At 51.6% G+C, this 21,688-nt stretch overlaps 2 protein-coding genes across 2 annotated transcripts in view; one reads left to right on the top strand and one right to left on the bottom strand.

Annotated features, from left to right (window-relative positions):
* The window catches only part of Dnaaf1 (dynein axonemal assembly factor 1), a 21,925-nt gene extending 15,389 nt beyond the window's left edge, over positions 1–6,536 (bottom strand). The window contains exons 1-3 of the mRNA XM_021220246.1: positions 6,304–6,536; positions 4,365–4,500; positions 2,723–2,814 (exon numbers count right to left, since the gene is read on the bottom strand). Coding sequence (XP_021075905.1) covers positions 2,723–2,814; positions 4,365–4,500; positions 6,304–6,409 — 334 coding nt within the window. The 5' untranslated portion in view covers positions 6,410–6,536. The remainder of the gene's footprint in view (positions 1–2,722; positions 2,815–4,364; positions 4,501–6,303) is intronic.
* A 28-nt stretch (positions 6,537–6,564) lies between these two features.
* Hsdl1 (hydroxysteroid dehydrogenase like 1) lies at positions 6,565–21,201 on the top strand. The gene is made up of 5 exons (XM_021220445.1): positions 6,565–6,672; positions 14,052–14,277; positions 14,968–15,413; positions 15,567–15,794; positions 19,073–21,201. Exons 2-5 carry the CDS (start codon positions 14,058–14,060, stop codon positions 19,169–19,171), a joined length of 993 nt encoding a protein of 330 aa, XP_021076104.1. The 5' UTR covers positions 6,565–6,672; positions 14,052–14,057; the 3' UTR covers positions 19,172–21,201.
* Positions 21,202–21,688: the final 487 nt, after the last annotated feature.

Here is a 21,688-nt window from a genome sequence, read left to right as displayed (position 1 = left end):
CCTCCCTCCCTCCCTTCCTTCCTTCCTTCCTTCCTTCCTTCCTTCCTTCCTTCCTTCCTTTTTGTTTTTCTAAGGTGCTTTTTGTTTTAGTTTTTTGAGTCTGGGTCTCTCTATGTCAGTGGTTCTAAAGTGTCCTAATGCTGAGTCCCTCTAACACAGTTCCTCATGTTGTGAGGATCTCCCAACCATATATATATATGTTTTTCAAGACAGGGTTTCTCTGTATAGCCCTGGCTATTCTGGAACTCACTTTGTAGACCAGTCTGGCCTTGAACTCAGAAATGTCTGCCTCTGCCTCTGCCTCCCGAGTGCTGGGATTAAAGGCATGCGCCACCATGCCCGGCCATAAAATCATTTTCATTTCTACTCCGTAAGTATAATTTTGCTACTGTTATGAATTGTAATATGAATACCTGTGTTTTTCCAATGGTCATAGTCTACCTCTGTGAAAGGGTCGCGTGATACTTCCAAAAGGATTGAGAACCATTGCTGTATGTAGCCCTGACTATTCTGGAACTTGCTTTGTAGACTAGACTGGCCTAGAACTCGGAAAGATCTGACTGCCTCTGGCTCCCAAGTGCTGGGATTAAAGGTGTGTGCCAGCACGCCTAGCTAGTAACAGCTTTTCTTTGCAACGCCACCTACTCGTTTTTTTACTTCTAGCATGGGGGATTGAACCCAAGGCCCCACACCTGGTGTGAACCACATCCAAGCCCTCTCGGGTCACTGCTGAGCTGGTCTTTATGTCTCTGTGTCTTTTTCCTGTCCTCTGACACCTCTCTCTCTCTCTCTCTCTCTCTCTCTCTCTCTCTCTCTCTCTCCCTCTCTCTCTCTCTGGCCCACCTTCCAGTTCTTGACCCATTTCCTCACTAGGAAAGGCCCCTTTACTCCAGCAATTTCTCAAGCAGCTGTCTCAAGCCAGCCTCTCTCATTCCTGCCATCTACAAGCAGAAGCTGGGGTCCTGTGACATCCTTATCGCTAAGTCCCATTGTTAATCTTTTCTCTCCATGACCTCTCAAAGGCCTCCCACCCATTTTTTTCATTCTGACCTTGCTCCAACCTCCCAACCTTATCACAGGCCCTTTTGTTGCTACAACAAGAGGGTAGCCCTGAAACAACAGATAAGGCAGAAGCCTGGCATGTGTCACTTCTGGTGCTGGGACCCCTATTCCCATCTTGTTCTTTCTCTTGGTAGCTTGCACTATGTAGAGCCAGCAGCCAGTGAGAGGTTTACATGGTGGGGAACTGAGGCTGTGATCCACAGCCACTTTCCAGCCTCTGCCCAGGGCTCAGGTAATTGAGGGCACTAGGAAATTCCACCATACCTCAAGAGGGACCCCGAGCCAGAACTACCCCAGCTAATGACACACAGATTGCCATTGTTCTTCAGAACCTATGTGAGACAATGTATTGGAAGTTGCTGAGTTTCGGGGTGATTTATTAACTAGTGACTTGTAACTGAGGTAGGCACCTCTCCTCCCAGTCCCCTTCTCCGTCTAAATCCACTTCAGCCTGACATGCTGGCTCCTTCCCCCCGCTCTCCCCCCCCCCAGGATCTGATGCTATAACCAGTGCCATGCCCTGACGCCAGGTGGGCAGCTCAGATGCCAGGTGGAGAGTTTCAGAGGGGGCAGAGGTGAGGAGACAGGCCTGTGTACTCTGAGCCTGGTGTGTCTCCCCACACAGTATCCTCCTCCCTACAGCTGCCCTCTTGTGCCTGTGCCACCTTACAGGACCCTTAAACCATCCCTGTCACCTCCACCTCTGGATTCCCAGCACCCAGAAAGTCCCATACATGGAGGGCTCTCAGGAAAGATTTCCTAAATAAATACACAGATAAATGGATGCTAAGAGCTGGTCAGCCACTTCACTGTGGGCCCCAACAGAGGGCTGGAGATCCAAGTCATCATTGGTCTGGATGGTCCTGGCCATGAATCTGAGCTCAGATGCAGATGGGGGCTGGACATCAAGCCCAAGTCCCCAGGATGCCATTCTCAGGACCTCAGTATCTCAGGATGCATCTGGAGAGGACCAAAGCCCCTCGCCCCGTCTTCTACCCTAATTTTCTGTCCTTCCCAACACACCTATCGCAAGCCCATGGTTCCCAACTGCCCCTACTGCTATAAAAGGAATGCCTAGTCCTGAGGCAGCTGTGCTGACTGGAGCCTGAACTGCCAGTGCTCAGGAGACTGAGGCGGGAAGGCCACAAGTTCAAGGCTAGCACAGCCTGTATAACAAGCTCCTACTTGCAGCGGGGTGGGGCAGGGTGAGGAATTGAGAAATACTGTGATTAAATCAATTAGTTATGTGTCTGGTGGAACCGGCCTGCAATCCCTGCTACTTGGTTGAGTGAGGCAGGAGGATAGAAAGGTCAAGATTCCTCTGGGCTACAAAGTGAGTTCAAGGCCAGCCAGAGAAATCTGGTGAGCCTTGTTTCAAAATAAAATGGCGGCTAAAATAAAAAGGCTGGCTAACTGGGGTTGTATCTCGGTGGCAGTGTTCTTGCTTAGCATGTTTGAGGTTCTGGGTTCCATTTTGCAAGGAAAAGAAAAATCAAGCAACCAAAAAAGGCAGGGCGGCTCCTTCGTACTCAGAAGGCCCTTTAGGAACTCAGTGAAGACCGAGCTCCACTTGCATAGCGTCTGAGCACAAAGATGACCTCTGCAAGCCACATTGTCCCTTTTCTGCAGGATGCTGGCTACAGACTTGCCTGGGACTCACCCTTAAAGTGCAAATACAGGGTGTCGTTCAGGGCGGGGGTGACATACAGCCTGTTCTGCTTGCAGAGCTTTTGAAGGAACTGTTTCGTCATCCTGTTGAAAAGCAAAACACAAGACGCTCATTTCTGCTTTCGTCTGTGAAAAAACAGTTAAGGGGTTGCAGTTGGGTCGGTTTAGTCTGGAGACAGGGTCTCACTCAGTAGCCCAGGTCAGCTAGGAACTCAGTAGGCAACCCAGGCTGGCCTCAAGCTTCTGGCTCTCCTGCCTGTGCCACCGCTGGGATTGCTGTCGTGAGCCATGTCACCCGCTTGGGCTCTTTTCTCCATCTATTCTGTCTAAAGTTCTCAATCTGAAGCCTCACATCGGGTCTTCCTCCTCTTCCCTTCTCCTTTGATCTGTTTGTGTGTGTGTTCATGTGTATGCAAGGTCACACAGAGGCCAGAGGTGTGACACCAGCTGTCTTCTCTATCATAGCTGCCATAGCTTTTGAACTATGAACTCTCTCTCTCATTGAACTTGGAGACTACTGATTCAGGTAGACTGGCTGCCAAGTGAGGCCCAGGCCTCCCACCTGCTCGGCTTCTCTCTTACAGATGTAGAGAGGTGCCTGGGTGTTTGCATGGGCCCTGGGGTCCTGATTTAAGTCCTCATCCACACCATCTCGGCACCATCTCCTCCCTTAGTTTTTATAGCTCTTAGGACTTTACCTGATATTGTTGCTTTCAGCATTTAAAAAAAACCCCTGCACTGTCTGGCCTAATAAAAACACTTTGAGCATTGTCATCAACAGGATGGGTACCTGCACCTTTGTTCATTCCTTTGCTTATCTGTCTGTTTTTAATCTGCACTGGTGCTTTGTTTGCATGCACATTTGTGGAGTGTGTTGGATCCACTGGAACTGGAGTACAAACCGTTGTGAGCTGCCATGTGGGTGCTGGGAATTGAACCAGGATCCTCTGGAAGAGCAGGCAGGACTCTCAATCACTGAGCCATGTCTTCAGCCCCCTTAACACACAATTGTAACGCCAACACCCAGGAGACTGAGGCAGGAGGTTCACGAGGTTGAAGTCCAGCCTGGGCTACAGAGTGAGAACCCTGTCTCAGTGCAGGGGCAGGGGAGATGACAAGATGGTTCAGCGGTTCAAATCAAAGCCTGAAGAGCTGAGCTTGATCCCTGGACCCTGCAGACTGCCTCTTGACTTCATATGTGTGCCATGGTGCGTGTCTGCACACACTCGTTTTCATAGTCTCCCCTGACACTAATGATGAAGTCATCTTTTTCCCCAAAAAAGAACTGGGGTCTGTCTGGAGATATGATAAGATGGTTCAGTGATTCATAGTGTTTGCTGCTCTTGCAGAGGACATGAGACAAGTTCCCAGGGCCCACTTGAGGCAGCTCATAGCCACTTGTAATTCTAGCTCTAGGGACCCCAGCACTTTCTTTTGACCTCCATGGCTACCTGCACACACATGCACCCACATAAGTAAATGCTAATGACACCTTCTCCTTCTCTTCCTGCTGTTTCTCTCCTCCTCTGGAAGTAACTGGGCAGGCTCCTCAGACGCTGTCTGTACAAGGGGCCAAGTGGCTATTACTGTGTGCCTTCCTTGGCAGCTTGCTCGATGTCCTGTACAACACATACCTGGGGCCTCGATCGTCTCTGTCATCTCTCGAGTGGGTGCAGAGGCCCTCTGACCCATTGTCGCCACTTGGTTGCTGCTGACTTGGGCAGGATGTTGTGCAAGGAGCCACACATGTTTCCTTGATCTCACTAATTTCTGTAAAAAAAAAAAAGTGTCAATTGTAAAGATCAAAAAGTTCAAGGACAGGTGTGGTAACCCCAGCACCCAGGAGGCTGGGGAAGGAGAATCTGCTCCCTGTTGGGTTTTGGGTTTGAGGTCAGCCTGAGCTACATCATGAGACACCAAAACAAAGCAAAAAACCAAACTCGGGATGTCATGCTTTTGATTTTTGTAAATGGGAACCTGTGCTTCTTGTGGGACTAGTCTTTACATGCACGTATGTTCCTGAAAGTGATCCCTACTGATGGATGAAGCTGCCGGTGCATTATTTACAAGGCAGAAGAATTCTTTGTGCTCTGCAAACAATCCCTTAAAGACCATCAGTCGCATTACTAACAGATTCTGCCTGTTACAAACAACACAGAGTGAATATATCTCTGTCCACATTTTTATGTTCTCCTGTGCAGTTTTTATAGAGGATCAGTCTAAAGCTGACATTTACAAAGTCACTAAGAATGTTGTAAAATTGCTATACAGGGTGATGGGGAGATGGCTTAATCATTAACAGTGCTTGTTACTCTCCCAGAGAACAGAGAATTTAGTTCTCAGCACCTACAAGGCAGCTCACGACTGCCTGTAACTCCACTACCAGGTGATCTGATGCTCTATTCCTGTCTCCGTGGGCACCCACACACGTCAGAAACCAGACCCTCAGAAAACAGGAAGATAAGTAGAGTTGTACTTAAACCCAATTCTAGTTTAGATGCTTCTGTTAAAATCGGCTCAACAGAACAGGAGTTCATCAATCCTATTTTTCTCTCTTTTTAAAAAGATTTATTTATTTATATGAATACACTGTAGCTGTCTTCAGACACACCAGAAGAGGGCATCGGATCCTATTATAGATGGTTGTGAGCCACCATGTGGTTGCTGGGAATTGAACTCAGGACCTTTGGAAGAGCCATCAGTGCTCTTAACTGCTGAGCCATCTCTCCAGCCCCCAAGCCCATTTCTCTTACCAGGGACAGCAGAAGGGCAGCTCTGGGACAGGACAGGATCTCTGTCTTTCCCCACTTTGTGATGCAGTTAGCTGTGTAAATCCCTGCCCCCCTGGCCAGGTGTGAGCACCTACAGTTTCCACTTCTGTAAACGTGTTTAATTGCTCAAAGTGTAACTTAGGGGTGGCAACATGAAAACAACTCACTGATAAAAAGCACACACAAGAACGCGGTGTGATCAGTGTGACTGCTCAAACCTGGGTAAAAGAAGCAAGCTTTGTTCAGGGCTGGTCTCTCCTTGGATGTTAGAACCCTATGCACACTATTATGAAAGACATTTTCCAGGGGCTGGAGAGATGGCTCAGCACTGACTGCTCTACAGAAGGTTCCGAGTTCAAGTCCCAGCCACCACATGGTTGATCTTAACCTCTGTGTTTATGTACTTCTGGGATTTAAACTCAGGTCTGGAGGATTGTGTTGCCAGCACTTTCACCCTGCAAGGCGCCTCTAGAAGCCTTAGATAAATGTAACGTCAAGAACGGATGAACTCTCTGTACTTGTGGTTTGTTGGATGACGCTGAACACTGGGGACTGTGTCTTACACTCATTGCAAACCATTCCCAGCCACAGGAGGGTACCTGATAAATTGTCATGGGATAAATAACGGGTGTTCTATATGTACTGGATTGATCATGTCAATAAAGGTGCTGTTCTATAAAGGTGCTGTTCTTGTAGCTGTATGGATGGGTATGTGAGGGGTGCTGGTTGTCCCCAGATGAGTGAATGGGCATGTGTGAGGGACACGAGCCCTCGCCCCCTTGGCTCCCCGGCGCTAAGGCACCTTCTTTGCGGATCCCTGGGCCCGCGTCGCCGTGATCGCCTGCCGACTCCTCCAGACTGGGCTCCGCCGCGCTGTCCACCGGCGACTCTGAGACCTCGGGGTGCATGGTCGCTCCTGGCCCGGCCACTCAGCCCTAGCACTCTACAGTCCGCGTCGTTGGCTGTCCAACGCTTTCCCGGTCGCCGCGGCAACCAGTGCGCACGCGCAGTCGGTTACGCTGCCGAGGGCGGGCCTAGCGGCGGGGAGGGAGGGCTCCACCCCGGGCGCGTGCGCGGATCACGTGGGTAGCGGACCTGCGGCGGTGTCCCGGGCGGCGGCCGCGCGGGCAGCGGGCGGGACGGGCTTCGGAGACCGCGCCTCTCGCTGCAGGTATCGCGCCCGCGCCCCTCACGCCCCTCACGCCCCCTCGCGCTCCGCTTCCGACCCTGGCCACGCCCCCTGGACCCCGACCCTCGGGAACGCCCTCCTCCCGCCGCGCCCCGTAGCCGCGAACTCTTGGTTCCGCGCTCCAGGCAGCCCCTGCGCTCCCTAAGCAGGTGTCCCGGGCCTGGTCCTTCACCGGAGGCTCGCACAGGCGACACGCCCCGGGACCGCCCTTTTGTCGGTGTCTCTTTCTCCTCCTTTATTCCCCGTCGCTAGGTCTGAGTGGGTTCTAATACTGATGCAGAATGGCCGCGCTGCTGAAGAAAGCGCGCAGCTTCTGCAGAGCCGGGTGGGTTCTGCAGAGTCGCTGGGCCGTGCCCGGCGCCACTGGGGACCGATGAGACACTGGCAGGGAGTCCCTGTTCCGCCACCAGGACTCAACCGCACCCCTGGGCGGTGATCGCAGCGGGTTCAGGTTCCCACAGGGAGTCTCAGCGACCACTTGCCGGGGCTCTGGGCCGAGCCTTCGCTGAGATCCTGGGATGTCGCTGCGTCCGTCCGTTTCCTTCCTCGTGTGTGCGATTGAGGGAGGGAATCCCTGGTGCGATTGAGGGAGGGAATGAAGTGAAGCCGCGGGGGCAGCGCTCTTAGCTTCTTCATAAACTCGGGTCAGTACGAATAGCGGTCGCTAGCATCGAACCCTGAGCGATGATCCTGGCTAGTGGCTCCAGTTTATTGAGGGGTGGCGGGAAGGCACTGTTGCAAGTGCTTCTTATGCGTCACCTCATCGAATTCTCGTTGTAGGGGAGAAACGTTAGCCGCTTTTTACAGGTGGTGGTGTTGTAACTTCATTCCCAAGGGTGGGATGGCTTTTTCCGAGTGACCCTAGTCATTGCGGAAATATTACAGACGCGCAAAGTCCAACGTCACTTTATCAGTGGAGAGTGTGTGTGTGTGTTAGGGGGGAGGGAGTGTTGCTTATTTATGTGTGGGTGTGGAGGCTACGGGTCAGTGTCTGTCACTTGCCACCTTATTTTTTTGAGAAAACGTCTCTCACCGAACTCAAGAGTTTTCTTTAGGTTTGACTGACTGGCTGGCCCCACGATCCTCTTGTCTGCTCCTTTCTTCCCAATACTGAAATTACAAATTGGTTCTGCAGTTACCCTTTCTTACATACAGCTGGGGACCTCAGCTCAGGTCCTCAAGCTTGCACAGCAAAAACAATCTGCTGAGCCATCTTCCCAGTCCCCAGCGCATATTTTTTTCGTTTTGTTTTGTTTTGTTTTGTTTTGTTTTTTTCGAGACAGGGTTTCTCTGTGTAGCCCTGACTGTCCTGGAACTCACTCTGTAGACCAGGCTGGCCTCGAACTCAGAAATCCNCCTGCCTCTGCCTCCCGAGTGCTGGGATTAAAGGCGTGCGCCACCACCGCCCAGAGCATATTTTTTTTAATTGAGGCAAAATTCACTTAATGAAATCTATCATTTTAGCCATTTTGAAATGGACAATTCAGAACTTTGTAGTATATTCACAGCGTTAGGAAGGTGTCACCGCCCTAATTCCAGATAATTTCCACAACTACAAAAAGGGATTCCAACTCATGGGCTGCTGCAGGCTGGGCCCATCTTCCCCCTTGTGTTTTCTGTGTCTCCGGATTTCCTTATTGCAAACACGCTTTCTACACGTGACCATATGCTGAATGGCCTTTTGTGTCACCTAGCCTCATGTGCTCATGCCCCATTCCCTTTCAGGGCTCAGTAGTATTCCACAGTGTTGTGCATGGGCTACGTTTTGTTCATTGGGCAGTTTTCATCTTTTGGCTAGTGTGAGTTAGGCTGACAGGAGCCCACTTTGTAAAATTTTAATGCAAGCAAAAACTTTCAGTTATTTTGGATGAGAGCCTAGGTGTGGCCTGCACTTTCCTTAACTCCCCGTGCCTAAGTGGAGACCTGGGGCTCAGGGGTATTGGATCTTGGGTAAGTGTCCTGGGTTCCGGTTCCTCTGTTGCTGTTCATTTTTTCCATCTCATTGTTGGTTCAATCAGTGATTAAAAATAGATAGAGAAGGGTAAGGAACCCCTGGAATGTCAGGGTTTGCAATGGCAAGGCTTGCCAAAGTGCTGATACAAAGTTTTTTTTTTTTCCCTTCAAGAGTGAAACTGGAGCTCTGGCACCAACAGTATCTAATGGGATTTACTAAGGCAATATTGTATTTACTGAGGGGATAGATATTGTATACACAGCATTTTGGGGCTGTGCTGCCAGTGCGGAAGATACATGAAAGCTAGTCTCCAGCATTACAAAATCTAGGTCTACAGACTTCCATCAGGAGAACTTCTAGAAGATACTGTGAGGAGGTTCCCTGTCAGGGTTTGCAGTATAAAGTAAAATGTGGCGAGCACCGCCCATACAGGAAGGGATTTGGGAACAAAGATGTCCAGCTCCAGCAGTGCTAGGGAGAGATAGCAGAGAGAGCCTGTGTCCTGGAGTCCTGTTATTCTGAGAGGGAGGGAAGACATACGACAGGAGCAGCGGCCATGGGAACAGGCATTTCAGAGATTCAGAAACAGCAGCACTTGTGGTTCAAAGGAACCTTGGCCCCGTTACTGTTACTAACCACTCCTATACCCTGTTGTTTGAGGGTGAACTGTTGGGTGTTCCTGTGGGTGGCGTAGAGGCGGCAGTGGGGCACACCCATCTGTGAGACAGGTGAGGCAGGCCTGTCACTGTGGAAAGGATTGGCAAGGTAGAGTGGCAGCCCTGAGTGCCTCTGGCCCAGCACATCCCTTCCTGAATGCCTACACCAGTCCCCAAGGCATCATTAAGAATTTGAGTGGTGGCCCTGTACAGAAGGGACACAAAGCCACCCTGGGCTGCTGGTAGCATGGACAGGAGTTATACGTGGGGATGTTGCATTGTACGTGGAAGCTCAGACCTCAGCTGGTAGAGAAGTCTCCAAAAAGGAGGGTGCGGGTCAGCTCAGGACACTGGGGATTCCTCATGAGACGCTCAGACAGGCAGTACTCAGCAGTCTTGTGAAGTGGAGTGGGCTGGGGATATAGGTTGTGATGCCAGCATTCAGGATGCTGAGGTAAGGTCACGAGTTCAAGGCCAGCATGGGTCTCAAACAAACAAACAAACAAACAAAGAACAACAGCAAAAGCAAACCAAGCTTTTGGGAGCGTGTTCCCTTCAGTATAGAAGAGGAGACAAGGAAATAAAATGTTTTCCAGCTGTGAAAAAAAAAAAAAAAAAGAAGAGGAGACAAGGATGAAGCCTGGGGGTCCTGCAGTTCACCAGATGCTGCTTTTGTTGGGCTGGTCACTGAGTAGGTGCTTTGTTTTCCTTTGAACTGTGCATAGTAGGTTTTATATGTTTTGAATGTGTTTTCTAGTTTCTTTTTATTTATTTATTTTTTTTTTGAGACAAGCTGTTCTTGAACTCACAGAGACCTGCTTGCTTTTGCTTGCTGAGTCCTGAGGTTAAAGGCGTGCCACCACGCCCGGCCCCTCCCCCCCTTTTAATTATGGAGAAATTAGTTTTGGACACAGCTCCTGACCTCTGGAAGCCTAAGTTCCGGTCGCAGAGTCAGAAGTGAAATGTTGTGTTAGAGCAGTAGAGGGTAGGGCTGGGTGCATTGAGGTGAAGCTTAGAGGGAGGAGGCTGGTCCTCGAGGCTGGCTGGGGCTTTGAACCAAGAAGGAGCTGGCTTAGAAGGCTAAATGGGGACTTGGGGCTCTTTGTTCAGTGTGGACTCAGTGGGAACAGCAGAGCCAGAAGACAAGTATGGGGTGCCTGCGTGCCCTACGGTAACTTGGGCGAAGAGGCCTTACTCCTTCCTAGTCTTAGGCTCACCCTTCAGTCCAAGAGCAAAGGGCTTGCTTCCCTATGAACTCTATGTTGTGGCCGAGGGCCTGGTGCAGTGTCTTCCAGACTGGCAGTGTGTTATCTGTCTGTCCATCCCTTCCTCCTGGCATCTGCCCCCGTGTCTGCCATACTTCTTCTGTAACAAGTCACAGAAGTGACTTCAGTGATCATTCCTTCATAGTTCAGCAGTTTAGAGACCAAAGTCCATCTCACCACCCAGAAGTCGCAGCCCCAGCAGGGCCCTTTTGGAGGTCCCAGCGAAGGTTGTCCTCACCTTGCTGCCTCCCAGAGTCATTCACAACCCTTGACTGTGACCCTGTGGAGACTGTGGTCATGTCACTCGCTCTGCCACTGACCTTCCTGTCCCCATCGAAGGACACGTGGGAATGTCCAGCCATGCCTCAAGACTGTTCCTGGGATGGGGGCTGGCTGGCTCCACTCCCTCCTTGTCCTAGGGTTCTTACTGGCCTCTTAGAAGTGCCCCATGCAGGTCCTGGTTTTGCCCCCTCCCTCAACAGCCCTGCAGATGCCCTACCTCACAGATGGCCAGTTACCTTTTTGTGGGTCCCCAGGCATACGGGCCAGGGTGCTCCTGATTGATTTCTCGAGTTGCCTTGGGTTGGACAGCCTTAGTTGCCCTGTTTGAGTGGTTTGGGTTTTCACTTTGCTGTGTGAGGCCAGTGACTGTCAGTTTACTTTGCGCTTTATTAACAAACAATCTGGCGCTGGACTACATTAGGCTTCTGTGAGTTCAGAGGGTGCGAGTCAGGTCTTGCCTTGACCTGGCTGGGAGAAATGACGGGTGGCATTCATGTCAAGGCTCCAGAGCCTCAGGGCTGCCAGTGCCTCTTTCTAAGTCAATACACCCTAGGTGGGGGGAACCACTGTCTGAACAGCTCATGAGAATGTGGGGGAGGGTCTCTGGGGTAGGGTGGAGAATCCTGCCAACCTCCGGCAACCTCCCCAGCCCCTTAAGTCCCTCTCCTTCCTGCCATATCTGCCAGGTCAGGAGAAAATGTTGGGCAGCCGGGGTCAGGCAGGCCAGCCAGACTTGATCAGGCACTGGGCCTGGAGTACACAGGCTGGCTGCTGTGGTGTGGAAGTTGGGTGCTGCAGGGGACCAGAGGAAGGCAGTGTACAGAGAGAGGGTGACCCTTCCACAGACAGAGCGAGCAGTCGATGTTGGCGGCCGGTGGCGCTCAGGCCCTGGCACAGTTGGGTCAGTAGAGATTGCCATGGATCCCCTGGGTCTCCTGGACAGATTTTCATCCCATTTGATGATGTGTCCCTAAGAAGAAGAGTCAGGACAAGGAAGGCATGCCCTCTCCACGGTGCCTCCAAGCCAGGGGACTGCCCCCAGGCACCCGCTCCTTGCTTTGCTGCCCACTCATGAGTGAAGAGTTAGCTTGTTTTGAAAGCCTTGCTCTCAGTTTTTCATCCTAGTCTCTCCAGCTGAGCTCGGGTTTGTTTGTGGTGGGCTTTCCTTCACAGCTCAGCGTTAAGGGGAGGAGCTCTGTAGCAGCAGGCTCAGCGCTGGCATCAAGGGGGTAAGAAGACTGGGGTAGACAAGGACTAGAGCAGGCAGAACCCCACCCCCTACCCCCCAGGTCAGGCACCTTCAGCAGTCTGACCCTTCACTCCCCCCTCCACCCCTCCTCTTCACCTCCTCTCCCTCCCTCACTTCCCTCTTTTCTCCCTCTGCCCCTCTGTAGCCAGGACCTCATGTTGGACAAGCCACTGAACCACACTTCCACCTCCAGCCCCCTTAGATGTTTTTCATTAAGTTCCAGGCTGACTTTAAACCTCCATCTTCCTGCTTTGGCCTCTCCAGTAGCTGGGATGATGACAAACCTGTGTCATGGGGCCTGATTTTGTTTTGCTTTTTTATTTTTTATTTTTGGTTGGGGGATGGGGGAGACAGGGTTCATCACTATGCAGCCTTGGCTGGTCTGGAACTTACTGTGTAGGCCAGGCTATCATTGACCTGGAAGAGATCTACCTGCCTCTTCCTCCCAGTGCTTGGATTAAGGGTGTGTATCACTGAGTTCAACTGGGACCCGATATATTTATTTTTAATTTATATATTTATTTTTTGAAGACAAGGTATTACTGTGTGTACAGCCCAGCTTTTTGGCCTCAACCTTGGCCTCCTCCTTGGTCAGCCTCCCAGATTCTGAGAGGATGTATTCCCATCACAGCTCCAGGTTGAGAAGACCTTTCACAGCTTACTGTAGAAATCTGGAGCTTACTGGGGCCGCGCCCCTGTGGTGGGGCTTCACAGTTTGCTGCTGTGTCTCTGCTGTCTGCCGCTATATAATCCCACTGCCCTGGGCTGGCAGTCAGTTCTCACAGTTCCCTGGGCCTCCCACTGGTCAGGCTTAGTGGTTAGTTTGTTTCATTTTTCCTCCTGGGAAGTTAATGTCACATAGACGCAGAAGGTGCCCTAGTCGCAGAGGACACCTGCTCCTTCCCCAAAGCTCCTGCCATTTTGCCTCCCTGTTATTTTTCTGGGCTCCCTTCCTCTCACTTTAGCGGAATTTCCTTCCAGAAGTCACCCCCACAACATTCCTGTTTTCTTTCTGGGAGGGGTTTTGAAATCCAGTTTCCCGTGTGTCATCTCACCTACCTCACTATGAGTGTGCGAGCCTTCAGGCTCATCTGACTGCCGCGGTTCATCTGCTATGGTCCAGGATGGAGCACAGCCCTTGTTGATGCTTGTCGGGACCATGCCTGGCCGCTGCCCACCTCTCCAGGGTCACCCCTGCTCATAGACTAAGGTACCCAGGCAGGGTTGCTTTTTAGTTGTTAAATGCCTGTCTGTTTCTTGGATGTGTGACACCTGTTCACTATACACGTGACACGTCCGCCCTTTAGTGCCTGTTTGCTGTGTTACACACTTAGAAGACATGTGTGGGACTTTCTCGAGCCTAGAGGCTGGGAAGGAAAATACCAAACAAACCAAACTAGTAAGGGAGGGTGCAGGCTGCGCTGTCCTGGAAGATTACCAGCTCCTCACTGGCGGTGGGAGTGGGGGTGGGGGTGCCCATTTTATTTAATATGCATGTTTCTTGGGGCCAAGGCCACGTGCTGTGACTGTGTTTATTCTGTTAGTCACTGTTGAGGTTTAGGTCCGCTGTACTTGTTGACTGAATAATGCCAGGAGCTGAGCACATACACCCCAGGCTGCTACCCAGTGAAATTGTGGCTCTTACAGCTCTGAAGTAGGCACCCGAGTTTCTCTTTGTTTAGGCTGCTGGTAGCACAGAATCAAGAGTCTTGGTGGAGTCCAGTTGCTCAGTAGTTCTCTGGCTTCATCTCCTTAGAAGGCAAGAACTTCCTGAGCCACGGGTGTTACACAGTGGGGTCCTGCCTTGCCAGGCTCAGGCCAGCTGCTCTCAGGAATTGGTTATGTGAATGCAGAGCCCTGAAGGCCAGGCTTCTCTGTCCTGCTGAGGATGTCTGCTCCTTCTGGTTTTGCTCCGTCCACAAAGAGCGGCTCTCTCTCTCTTCCTGTCCCCGCAGGTTGCCATGGCTGCTGTTGACAGCTTCTACCTCTTGTACAGGGAAATCGCCAGGTCTTGCAATTGCTACATGGAAGCCCTGGCCTTGGTGGGAGCCTGGTACACAGCCCGAAAGAGCGTCACAGTCATCTGTGACTTCTACAGTCTGGTCAGGCTGCACTTCATCCCTCGCCTGGGGAGCAGGCCCGACCTGATCAAGCAATATGGAAGATGGGCGGTCATCAGTGGTAACTGCAGCTCCGGTGGCCTTTCTGTTTGGGTTGTGTTTTAAGTCAGTGCATCCAACAGGGAGCTACAGAACTTAACCAGGAGTCTTTTGCCTCCTGCTGAGGCCTCATTCTGTGCTCTCTCACCTCACTTTAGGGAGCCCTGCCCTCAGACCAGCATCCTCCTCATTTCTCCAGCTTGGTCCCCAGCCCCACCTTCCCGCCGCCCCCGCATGTCTTTCCTGCTCTGTGTTTTGAAATTATCCTTTGAGACAGTGTTCTCAGTTTTGAATTGCATTGTGATATATCTCTGTGACCCAGAAAACCCACCCCGACACCTGAGCAAGCCAGCTGCAAGTTTGGAAACAGATTCCTATAGCGACTCCCCCCAGGCCTCTGAGCGTGGGCATACGTAAGGTCTCTGTGTGCCACTGCACACATGGAATGGTCTGGGAACAGCATCTGGGAGTCCTCCCTTCCACCATGTGGGACCTAGGATTGGAACTCAGGTTGTCTGGCAGCAAGCACCTCTACCCGCTGAGCCATCTCACTAGTCCCTGCCTGACGGTCTGCAGGGTTAGAATTCACCATTGTCCTTGACTGACAGGTGTTAATCCTTTTTCTTCTCTGATGAGACCAACAGCAAGTGGGTTGGATCTCTTCAAGGATACCATGTTTCAATGTGTTCATGGCTCCGGGCTTGCCTTGCAGGGGCCACAGATGGCATCGGGAAGGCCTATGCGGAGGAGTTAGCGAGCCAGGGACTCAACGTCATCCTGATCAGCCAGGAAGAAGAGAAGCTGCAGGCCGTGGCTAGGCACATAGCTGACACCTACAGGGTGGAGACGCATGTCCTGGTGGCAGACTTCAGCAGAGGCCGAGAGATTTACGCCCCCATCCGAGAAGCCCTGAGAGACAGAGACATTGGCATCCTGGTGAATGACGTGGGTACGTTCTACCCCTACCCGCAGTATTTCAGCCAAGTGCCCGAGGACACGCTCTGGGACATTGTGAACGTGAACATTGCGGCCGCCAGCCTGATGGTGCACATCGTGCTTCCGGGGATGGTGGAGAGAAAGAAGGGCGCCATTGTCACCGTGTCTTCTGGCTCCTGCTGCAAGCCCACCCCACAGCTGGCTGCCTTTTCTGCGTCCAAGGTAAGGCTCTTGTCCCCATGGGCTGGTCGGGAAGTAGGCAGGTCCCAGTTGCTTACGTTGGCACTGTCCCCCCATGTGGGGACAGGCAAGCCTCTCTTCTAGGGTTGCTTTCAAGTTCCTTCCGGGTTATAAGTCCTCCTCCTCCGCCCCCAGGCCTATCTGGACCACTTCAGCCGAGCCCTGCAGTACGAGTATGCCTCTAAGGGGATCTTTGTGCAGAGTCTGATCCCCTTCTACGTGACCAACAATGGGACTGCGCCTGGCAGCTTCCTGCACAGATGCCCGTGGCTAGCGCCGTCGCCAAGAGTGTATGCACATCATGCAGTGTCGACCCTGGGCATTTCAAAAAGGACCACAGGCTACTGGTCCCATTCCATTCAGGTAGCACCACACCGTCAGCCCAAAGCCCCGTGAGCTGCGCCAGGGCGGGAGGGTTGCGAATCCTCACACCCACGCCCCACATTCGCAGTGATTTTGGTTACAGGGTGAGGTGCTCATGTGGGGTGATTAATGCAAAACGTCTCAAATTTCCTTTGTCACCCTTAAAACACGAAACAGGCTGCTTTGGAGTGTGTGGGGGTGTGAAGAACTGGGTGCTCCGTGGGGATTTCAGGGTAGAGGTCCTGGTGAGGCCTGAAGGGGAAGTTCTCCATGCACAGCCCGTCCAGAAAGCCGTCAGGGCCATGGGCTCTTAGCCATGGTGTCTAATCAGTCTCCACACATCTCATTCTCAGACTCATTCCTCAGGAAACCTAGAACTGAACCTAAGATTTTTGTTGTGACTGTTGTTCAGACAGAACAAAGATCTTAAGAGTACTTGAGGGCCAGCCGCATGGCTCAGCAGGTCAGGGTGCTTGCCACCAAGCCTGATGATTCGAGTTTGTTCTCCAAGACCCACGTGGTAGGAGAGACCTGTGCCTCCCACAAGTTATCCTTGGATCTCTACGCACACTATGCTGGGCACCCCCCCCCATGCACACACATCTGAAAAGATTTGAGATTTATGAAATATTTTACATTGTGATTTTGATCAGTAGGCCAGTAGCTAAATGATTTATAGTAATTTTTTTTTTATTATCTATAATAGAAATAGATGTGCCCAAATTTAGAATTTCACTGGGCAATTTCTGATTACCAGGTAAATACTTTGGGGGCTGTTATGCATAAAGATAATTCAGTTTTCCACCACAAGATAAATGTGTGAGTCAGTCAGCAGTGACTTCTCACACTCTTTGCGGCTCAGAGCCGCAGCTGGCCTAAGAAGCTGTCTGGGGAGCTGTTTCCGAGTCTGTAATACCTACAGTAGTGAGCAGAGAGGCTTGGCCTTGGTTGTCTTGGCCTGGATTTGATAGCCAGCCATCTCTTCAGTCGTCAAGAGACTGAGGTAGGAGAACCTCTACTTAGGGCCAGCCTGGCCTATAGAGTGAGACCTTTTCTTTCTTACAAACAGAACAGAGAAGCGGTTCCAGGGCCTTGCCATCCGTCCTCTTAGGGATGCAGCTGCGAGGTCGATGGGTGGCGAGACACTTTGACCATATCTGTGAAAGCAGTGTCTTAGCTGCAGCGCATGCGTGTGCATCAGTGAGCTCACCAGACTGGTTTTCACCTAGGCCCTGGGATGCAGGCTGGTAAACTCAGCTATCGTGAGGCGGCGGCAGGAGGATTTCAGAGCCTGCTTGAGCCTGTGAGCACAAGGCTAACCTGGGCAACTTAGCAAGAAACTTGCCTCAAAATAGAAAATGTTTGAGAGAGAGAGACAGAGACAGAGAGAAAGAAAAAGAACAATCTGGAGATGTTGCTCTGTGCTTACGTGCTTTCTTGCCAGGCACAGGGCCTTGGATTCTAGCTCCTGTACCATTGTGGGCAACAGATGTGCGGTGGGTTTAATGAGAACTGAATTCTGCATTTGTTGATTGCCGGGAGGAGGAAGTTGATAGTGTGTGCGCACTGTGGGATTTCTGCTCCAGCAGTGCATTAGATGCACCCTCTCCATGGAGTTGTGTAACACAGTAATGGATGGGCCAGGAAGGGCAGGAGGCTCAGTGACTGATGCTACACTGATTCTGATGGGTTGTCATCCTGCGTGGAGGTTATCAGGTGTGGTAAAAGCCCACTGCGGGGCTCTCGGGGACATCTGCAGAGAAGCTGAGGGGCAAGTGCACACGCGGTTATCAAGTGAGAGGTTTGTGCTGGAGACAAGTTTGTAGGGTTCGTCTGCAGCACTCGTGACACCACAGAGAGAACTAGGTGAGAGTCTCAGCACCGCAGGGCAGAATGGAGGAAGGAGGTCCAGCTGAGGTGGGGATGGGGTGAGGGCAGCCAGGTGGATACTGAGAAGAGGCGTCCCTTCCTCAGCTGGGATGGGTTGGTGCCAGCGCACTCAGCTCCCAGCAGCTCAGTTCGGCCTGAGAGGACCTCAGTGTGAGGGCAGAGCCTGACCTGAGCACACTTCTGCGGCCCTGCTTCCCTACAAATCTTGTCTATCACCTGCCTGGCCCAGTCTGGGAAGGAAGGGTACCTGAGTCTTCTCTGCTGAGGTGGCATGTCAGCACCAGTGTGTGCTCGGTCACTCTCAGTGCCTTCTGACATCCCCTTGAACTGCATCCCTTTGGGGGTTGCAGTTGCCCTAGGAACACTGCTTTCTAAAACTGGAAGGGTCACCACCCACAATGGGGCGACTCAAGCTCTAAAGAGCTTAAGGAGCGGAAACCCTTTCCTGCCCGCCTCTACTCCCCTCTCGACTTAGTTGTGGGCTCTTCCCTCCCCAGCTCAGCGGGGGACCCCTGAAAGGCTCCTTTCATCTCTTCGGGGTTTCAATGACATCCTGTCTGGGTTTTGTCTTTCCAACTCTGTAGGTGGTTTTCGTTCCTAGGCTGGGGCACATATTACAGGTGGTCTTTTGATTTCTAAGGTAACTGTTGTGGCTAAGTGGTGGTTCCTCAGTGTGTCTGTGTTCTAACTGACCCCCTTCAGACCCAGCAGACAGCTACTGACCACACTAGATGATAAGAAACCCGAGCCCCTTCCATACTGAGACCTGCTCTGCACAGGGCACTCAGCTCCATTCATTAGAGATGGGGCAAGAACACCATGCCCCAGCACGGTGCCCACCACCAGTGCCTGCTGCCTTTCTGCATGCTCCTGGGAACATGTGTCCTTAGTAAACCACCCTAAACCCAAGGAGAGGTTACACTGTACCACCCCGAACAGGGTGTCATCGAAACCTGAGGAGATGAAAGGAGTCTTGCAGGGGTCCCCAGGGAGGACCTGGTCATACAAAACTATGACCTGAGGGGCGACCCTGGGAGCCCCTTGGGTGACACTTGTTATGTGTGTTCCCGAGTTTGCTTAGTGGGAAGGGACTACTAGAGAACAGTTGGAACAGTTGTCCAGCGTGACAGCAGAGCACTGGCAGCTGTCTGGGGCAGCTAAGGGAAGAGGAGTGAAGAGGTTTGTCCTCGGAGTACAGACATGAGGTACTGGGGCTTCAAAGGCACACTCCTGAGTGAGGATACCTTCAATGCATCCTGTCCTTCAGATTTGGCTGCTCTTCCTGATGAGGGCTAAGCGTGCCCAGAGCACCCTACGCTGATCCACACCCATCTTTGGCTCTCATTGCTCCAGACTCTAACCACATCTCCTTTGTCTCTCATTTGTAGTTCCTCTTCGCACAGTATATGCCCGAGTGGCTCTGGGTGTGGGGTGCAAACCTCCTCAACCGCTCCTTACGGAAAGAGGCCTTATCCTGCCAAGCCTGAGCCGGGAGGCTGGGGAGAAGCTTGGCCAAGCCACGGTCACCTACGGTTTCTGGCGTTTGGAAGAACACATTCACTCCGCCTGTGTATCATCTCATACCGAGTCCCTAGTGCATCACCACCCTTCATGAGGCCGACTGTTACGTCTGTGAGCAAACCTCAGGGACCACATGGGTGGCCTAGGGCGCATGGCCACAAACCTGAGGACAGAACGGGCTGCTTTCCCGACACTTGGAGCGTGACTGGCTCGCTCCTGTGACGCCTTGTGGTGGTCCTTTTTCTTTTCTTTTCTTTTTTGAGAAGTCACCTGTTTTCCTTTTACAGGTGATTGATTATAGTATTGGCTTTCAAAGTGTTCCTCATGCTGGGCATGGTGGCTCATGCCTTCAATGCCAGCACTTGGGAGCTTGAGACAGACCTGGCTACATAGTGAGTTCCAGGCCAGCCAGGGACATGCAGTTAAACCTGTCTGAAAAAAAATCAGCGTTCATCAGGAAGACAACAGAAAAGTGTTCTTTTCCAACTGTGAGCTGGGAGTGCAGGTGTTAGCAGTGTATGTGTATCACACCACATAGCTCCATGGGGGGGTCTGTGTGTACACACTGTTTTTCCCAAAGGGTCCCCTAGAACCATGTGTGTGCTGCCTGTCTGAAGTTATCGATAAGACTTTACTGTAGACTCTGTCAGGACAAGGTAATTAGGGAGCCCTTCCCAGAGTGAACCCCTGGGTTACTCCCTTTCATGTGCTAAAAGCCTTTCCGGCTCTGCACTGTGGGTTTGCCACGTCCTACACTGCTTCTTTGAGTGGTTTTGTCTTTACAGCTCTGTAGGTGGGTTTTGTTCCTAGGCTGGGACACATAACAGGTTGTCTTTTGATTTCTAAGGTAACTATCATGGCTAAGTGGTGGTTCCTCAGTGTGTCTGTGTTCTAACTGACCCCCTTCAGAGCTTGTTAGAGCTGGCTTTCATACACTTTTCTATGTAACCCAATTTCTCCCCAATTGAGTGTTGTTGATAAAATCATCACGTGTTTGTGGAATAGTGGTTAAAATATGGGCAGCTTTTGTGTGTGGTATAAGGTAGTTATTGAAGTGATGTTAGAAGCTCATTTTTAGCCTGTGTAATGAATGTGTACATTGTAGGGAATGCTTCTATTAGTGTGAGGGTCCTTTATGTAAATCCCACAGTATGGCGGCACACTGAAACTTAGTGTCTTTAGTTGGGTCTTATAAAACCAACCTCTTGGGAGGGTCTCATTCCTGGCCCGTGGGAGCCCGGAAGTCATGGCAGCTTGTGCAGAGTGGAGGATGTGGCGTTGACCCTTGTGGTGCTGTGCCGTGCCCGGGAAGTGAAAATGAACGGCACGCTGGGACTTGTATGGAGTTGCTTTAGTGACATCCCGTCACCTGGAGGCCCAGGTGCACTTTGCCAGGACATCAGATGTACCATTTTCGGCTGTGACTCAGATCTAGATCAATGTCTTCACGTCCTCAGATCATGGGCAGACTGCCACGCTTGGAGACAGAGGAGGAGGAGCCTGGGGGGGGGGGGACGTCTGCCTTACTGCTGAGAACCTGTGTGGATGCGATAGGCGGCAGCACCTCTACACCTTCACGTGAGGGAGGGGAGACTCGGGGGTTCAAGGCCAGCATGAGCTATATAGTGAAACTCCGGTTCAGGAAACAAGAACAGCAGCAGAGACACACCGTCCGCTCTGTGTAAGGTCCTATGGCCTGGCATTCAGACTTGTTGGTCAAGTGCAGAGTCCTTGTTCCGTGATGAGGAGTCAGCGTTGTCGGTGATGTTCTCTCAGCGGGACTCGGCTAGAACTCGGAGCACAGTGATCCGTGGCTGCAGCAGAAGACCAGGCACCTTTAGGCTTCCTAGCTCTCATAGGCAGACCCTCTCTGCTGAGTTAGTCCGCCTGCCCACTGTGGACATGGTTTTCACCAAGGAAGGAGGAACTCTGAACCTTTGTAACTCATCCTGTGAATAGGAACGCAACAATAAAAGCATCACTGTTTCCTTCAGGTGTCACTGCCACCAGAGCTTCTTTTTTTTTTTTTTTCCTTACAGATATTATGAGCAGAAGTTGACCAGTCAATACCCATAGTTGTCATTGGTTAAACAACAGGGTGCACACCGTTGTGCCTACTGCCTACTGAGCATCCGAGGGACCTTGCTGTCCCTAGTCCTCTGGCTGAGTAGCTGAGGATAGGCTGTGCACTTGGTGTTGTGGAGATGGTGGGATGGCTCAGTATGAACTGTTTCAATTGTATTATAGCAGGTACAAAGGCCAACTGTGGTAGGCTTTAGAGAGTAGGAGAACAGAGTTCTTAGCAGGCTTTTTCCTTCTGAGATGTGTTTCTTAGGCTAATTGTATGTATGCATGCATGCGTGCATATTTGGCTGTGGGAGCTTGTATGCACCACATGCATGCAGGTGCTGTTGGAGGGCATTAGATTTCCTGGAACTAGACTTAAAGATGGTTATGAGGTACCATGTGGGCAGTGGGGATCA

The sequence above is a fragment of the Mus pahari genome, chromosome 20, assembly GCF_900095145.1.
Source record: "Mus pahari chromosome 20, PAHARI_EIJ_v1.1, whole genome shotgun sequence".
Lineage (NCBI taxonomy): Eukaryota > Metazoa > Chordata > Mammalia > Rodentia > Muridae > Mus > Mus pahari.
The sequence above is the reverse complement of the archived record's forward strand: the minus strand, read 5'-3'. Positions and strand labels throughout refer to the sequence as shown.

What these genes read in the sequence shown, in the direction of transcription:
- Hsdl1 (XM_021220445.1), top strand. Translation starts at nt 14,058, where the DNA reads ATGGCTGCTGTTGACAGCTTCTACCTCTTGTACAGGGAAATCGCCAGG. An exon ending in AAGATGGGCGGTCATCAGTG is followed by an intron (nt 14,278 to 14,967) that starts GTAACTGCAGCT and finishes CTTGCCTTGCAG; the next exon opens with GGGCCACAGATGGCATCGGG. An exon ending in ACTGGTCCCATTCCATTCAG is followed by an intron (nt 15,795 to 19,072) that starts GTAGCACCACAC and finishes TCTCATTTGTAG; the next exon opens with TTCCTCTTCGCACAGTATAT.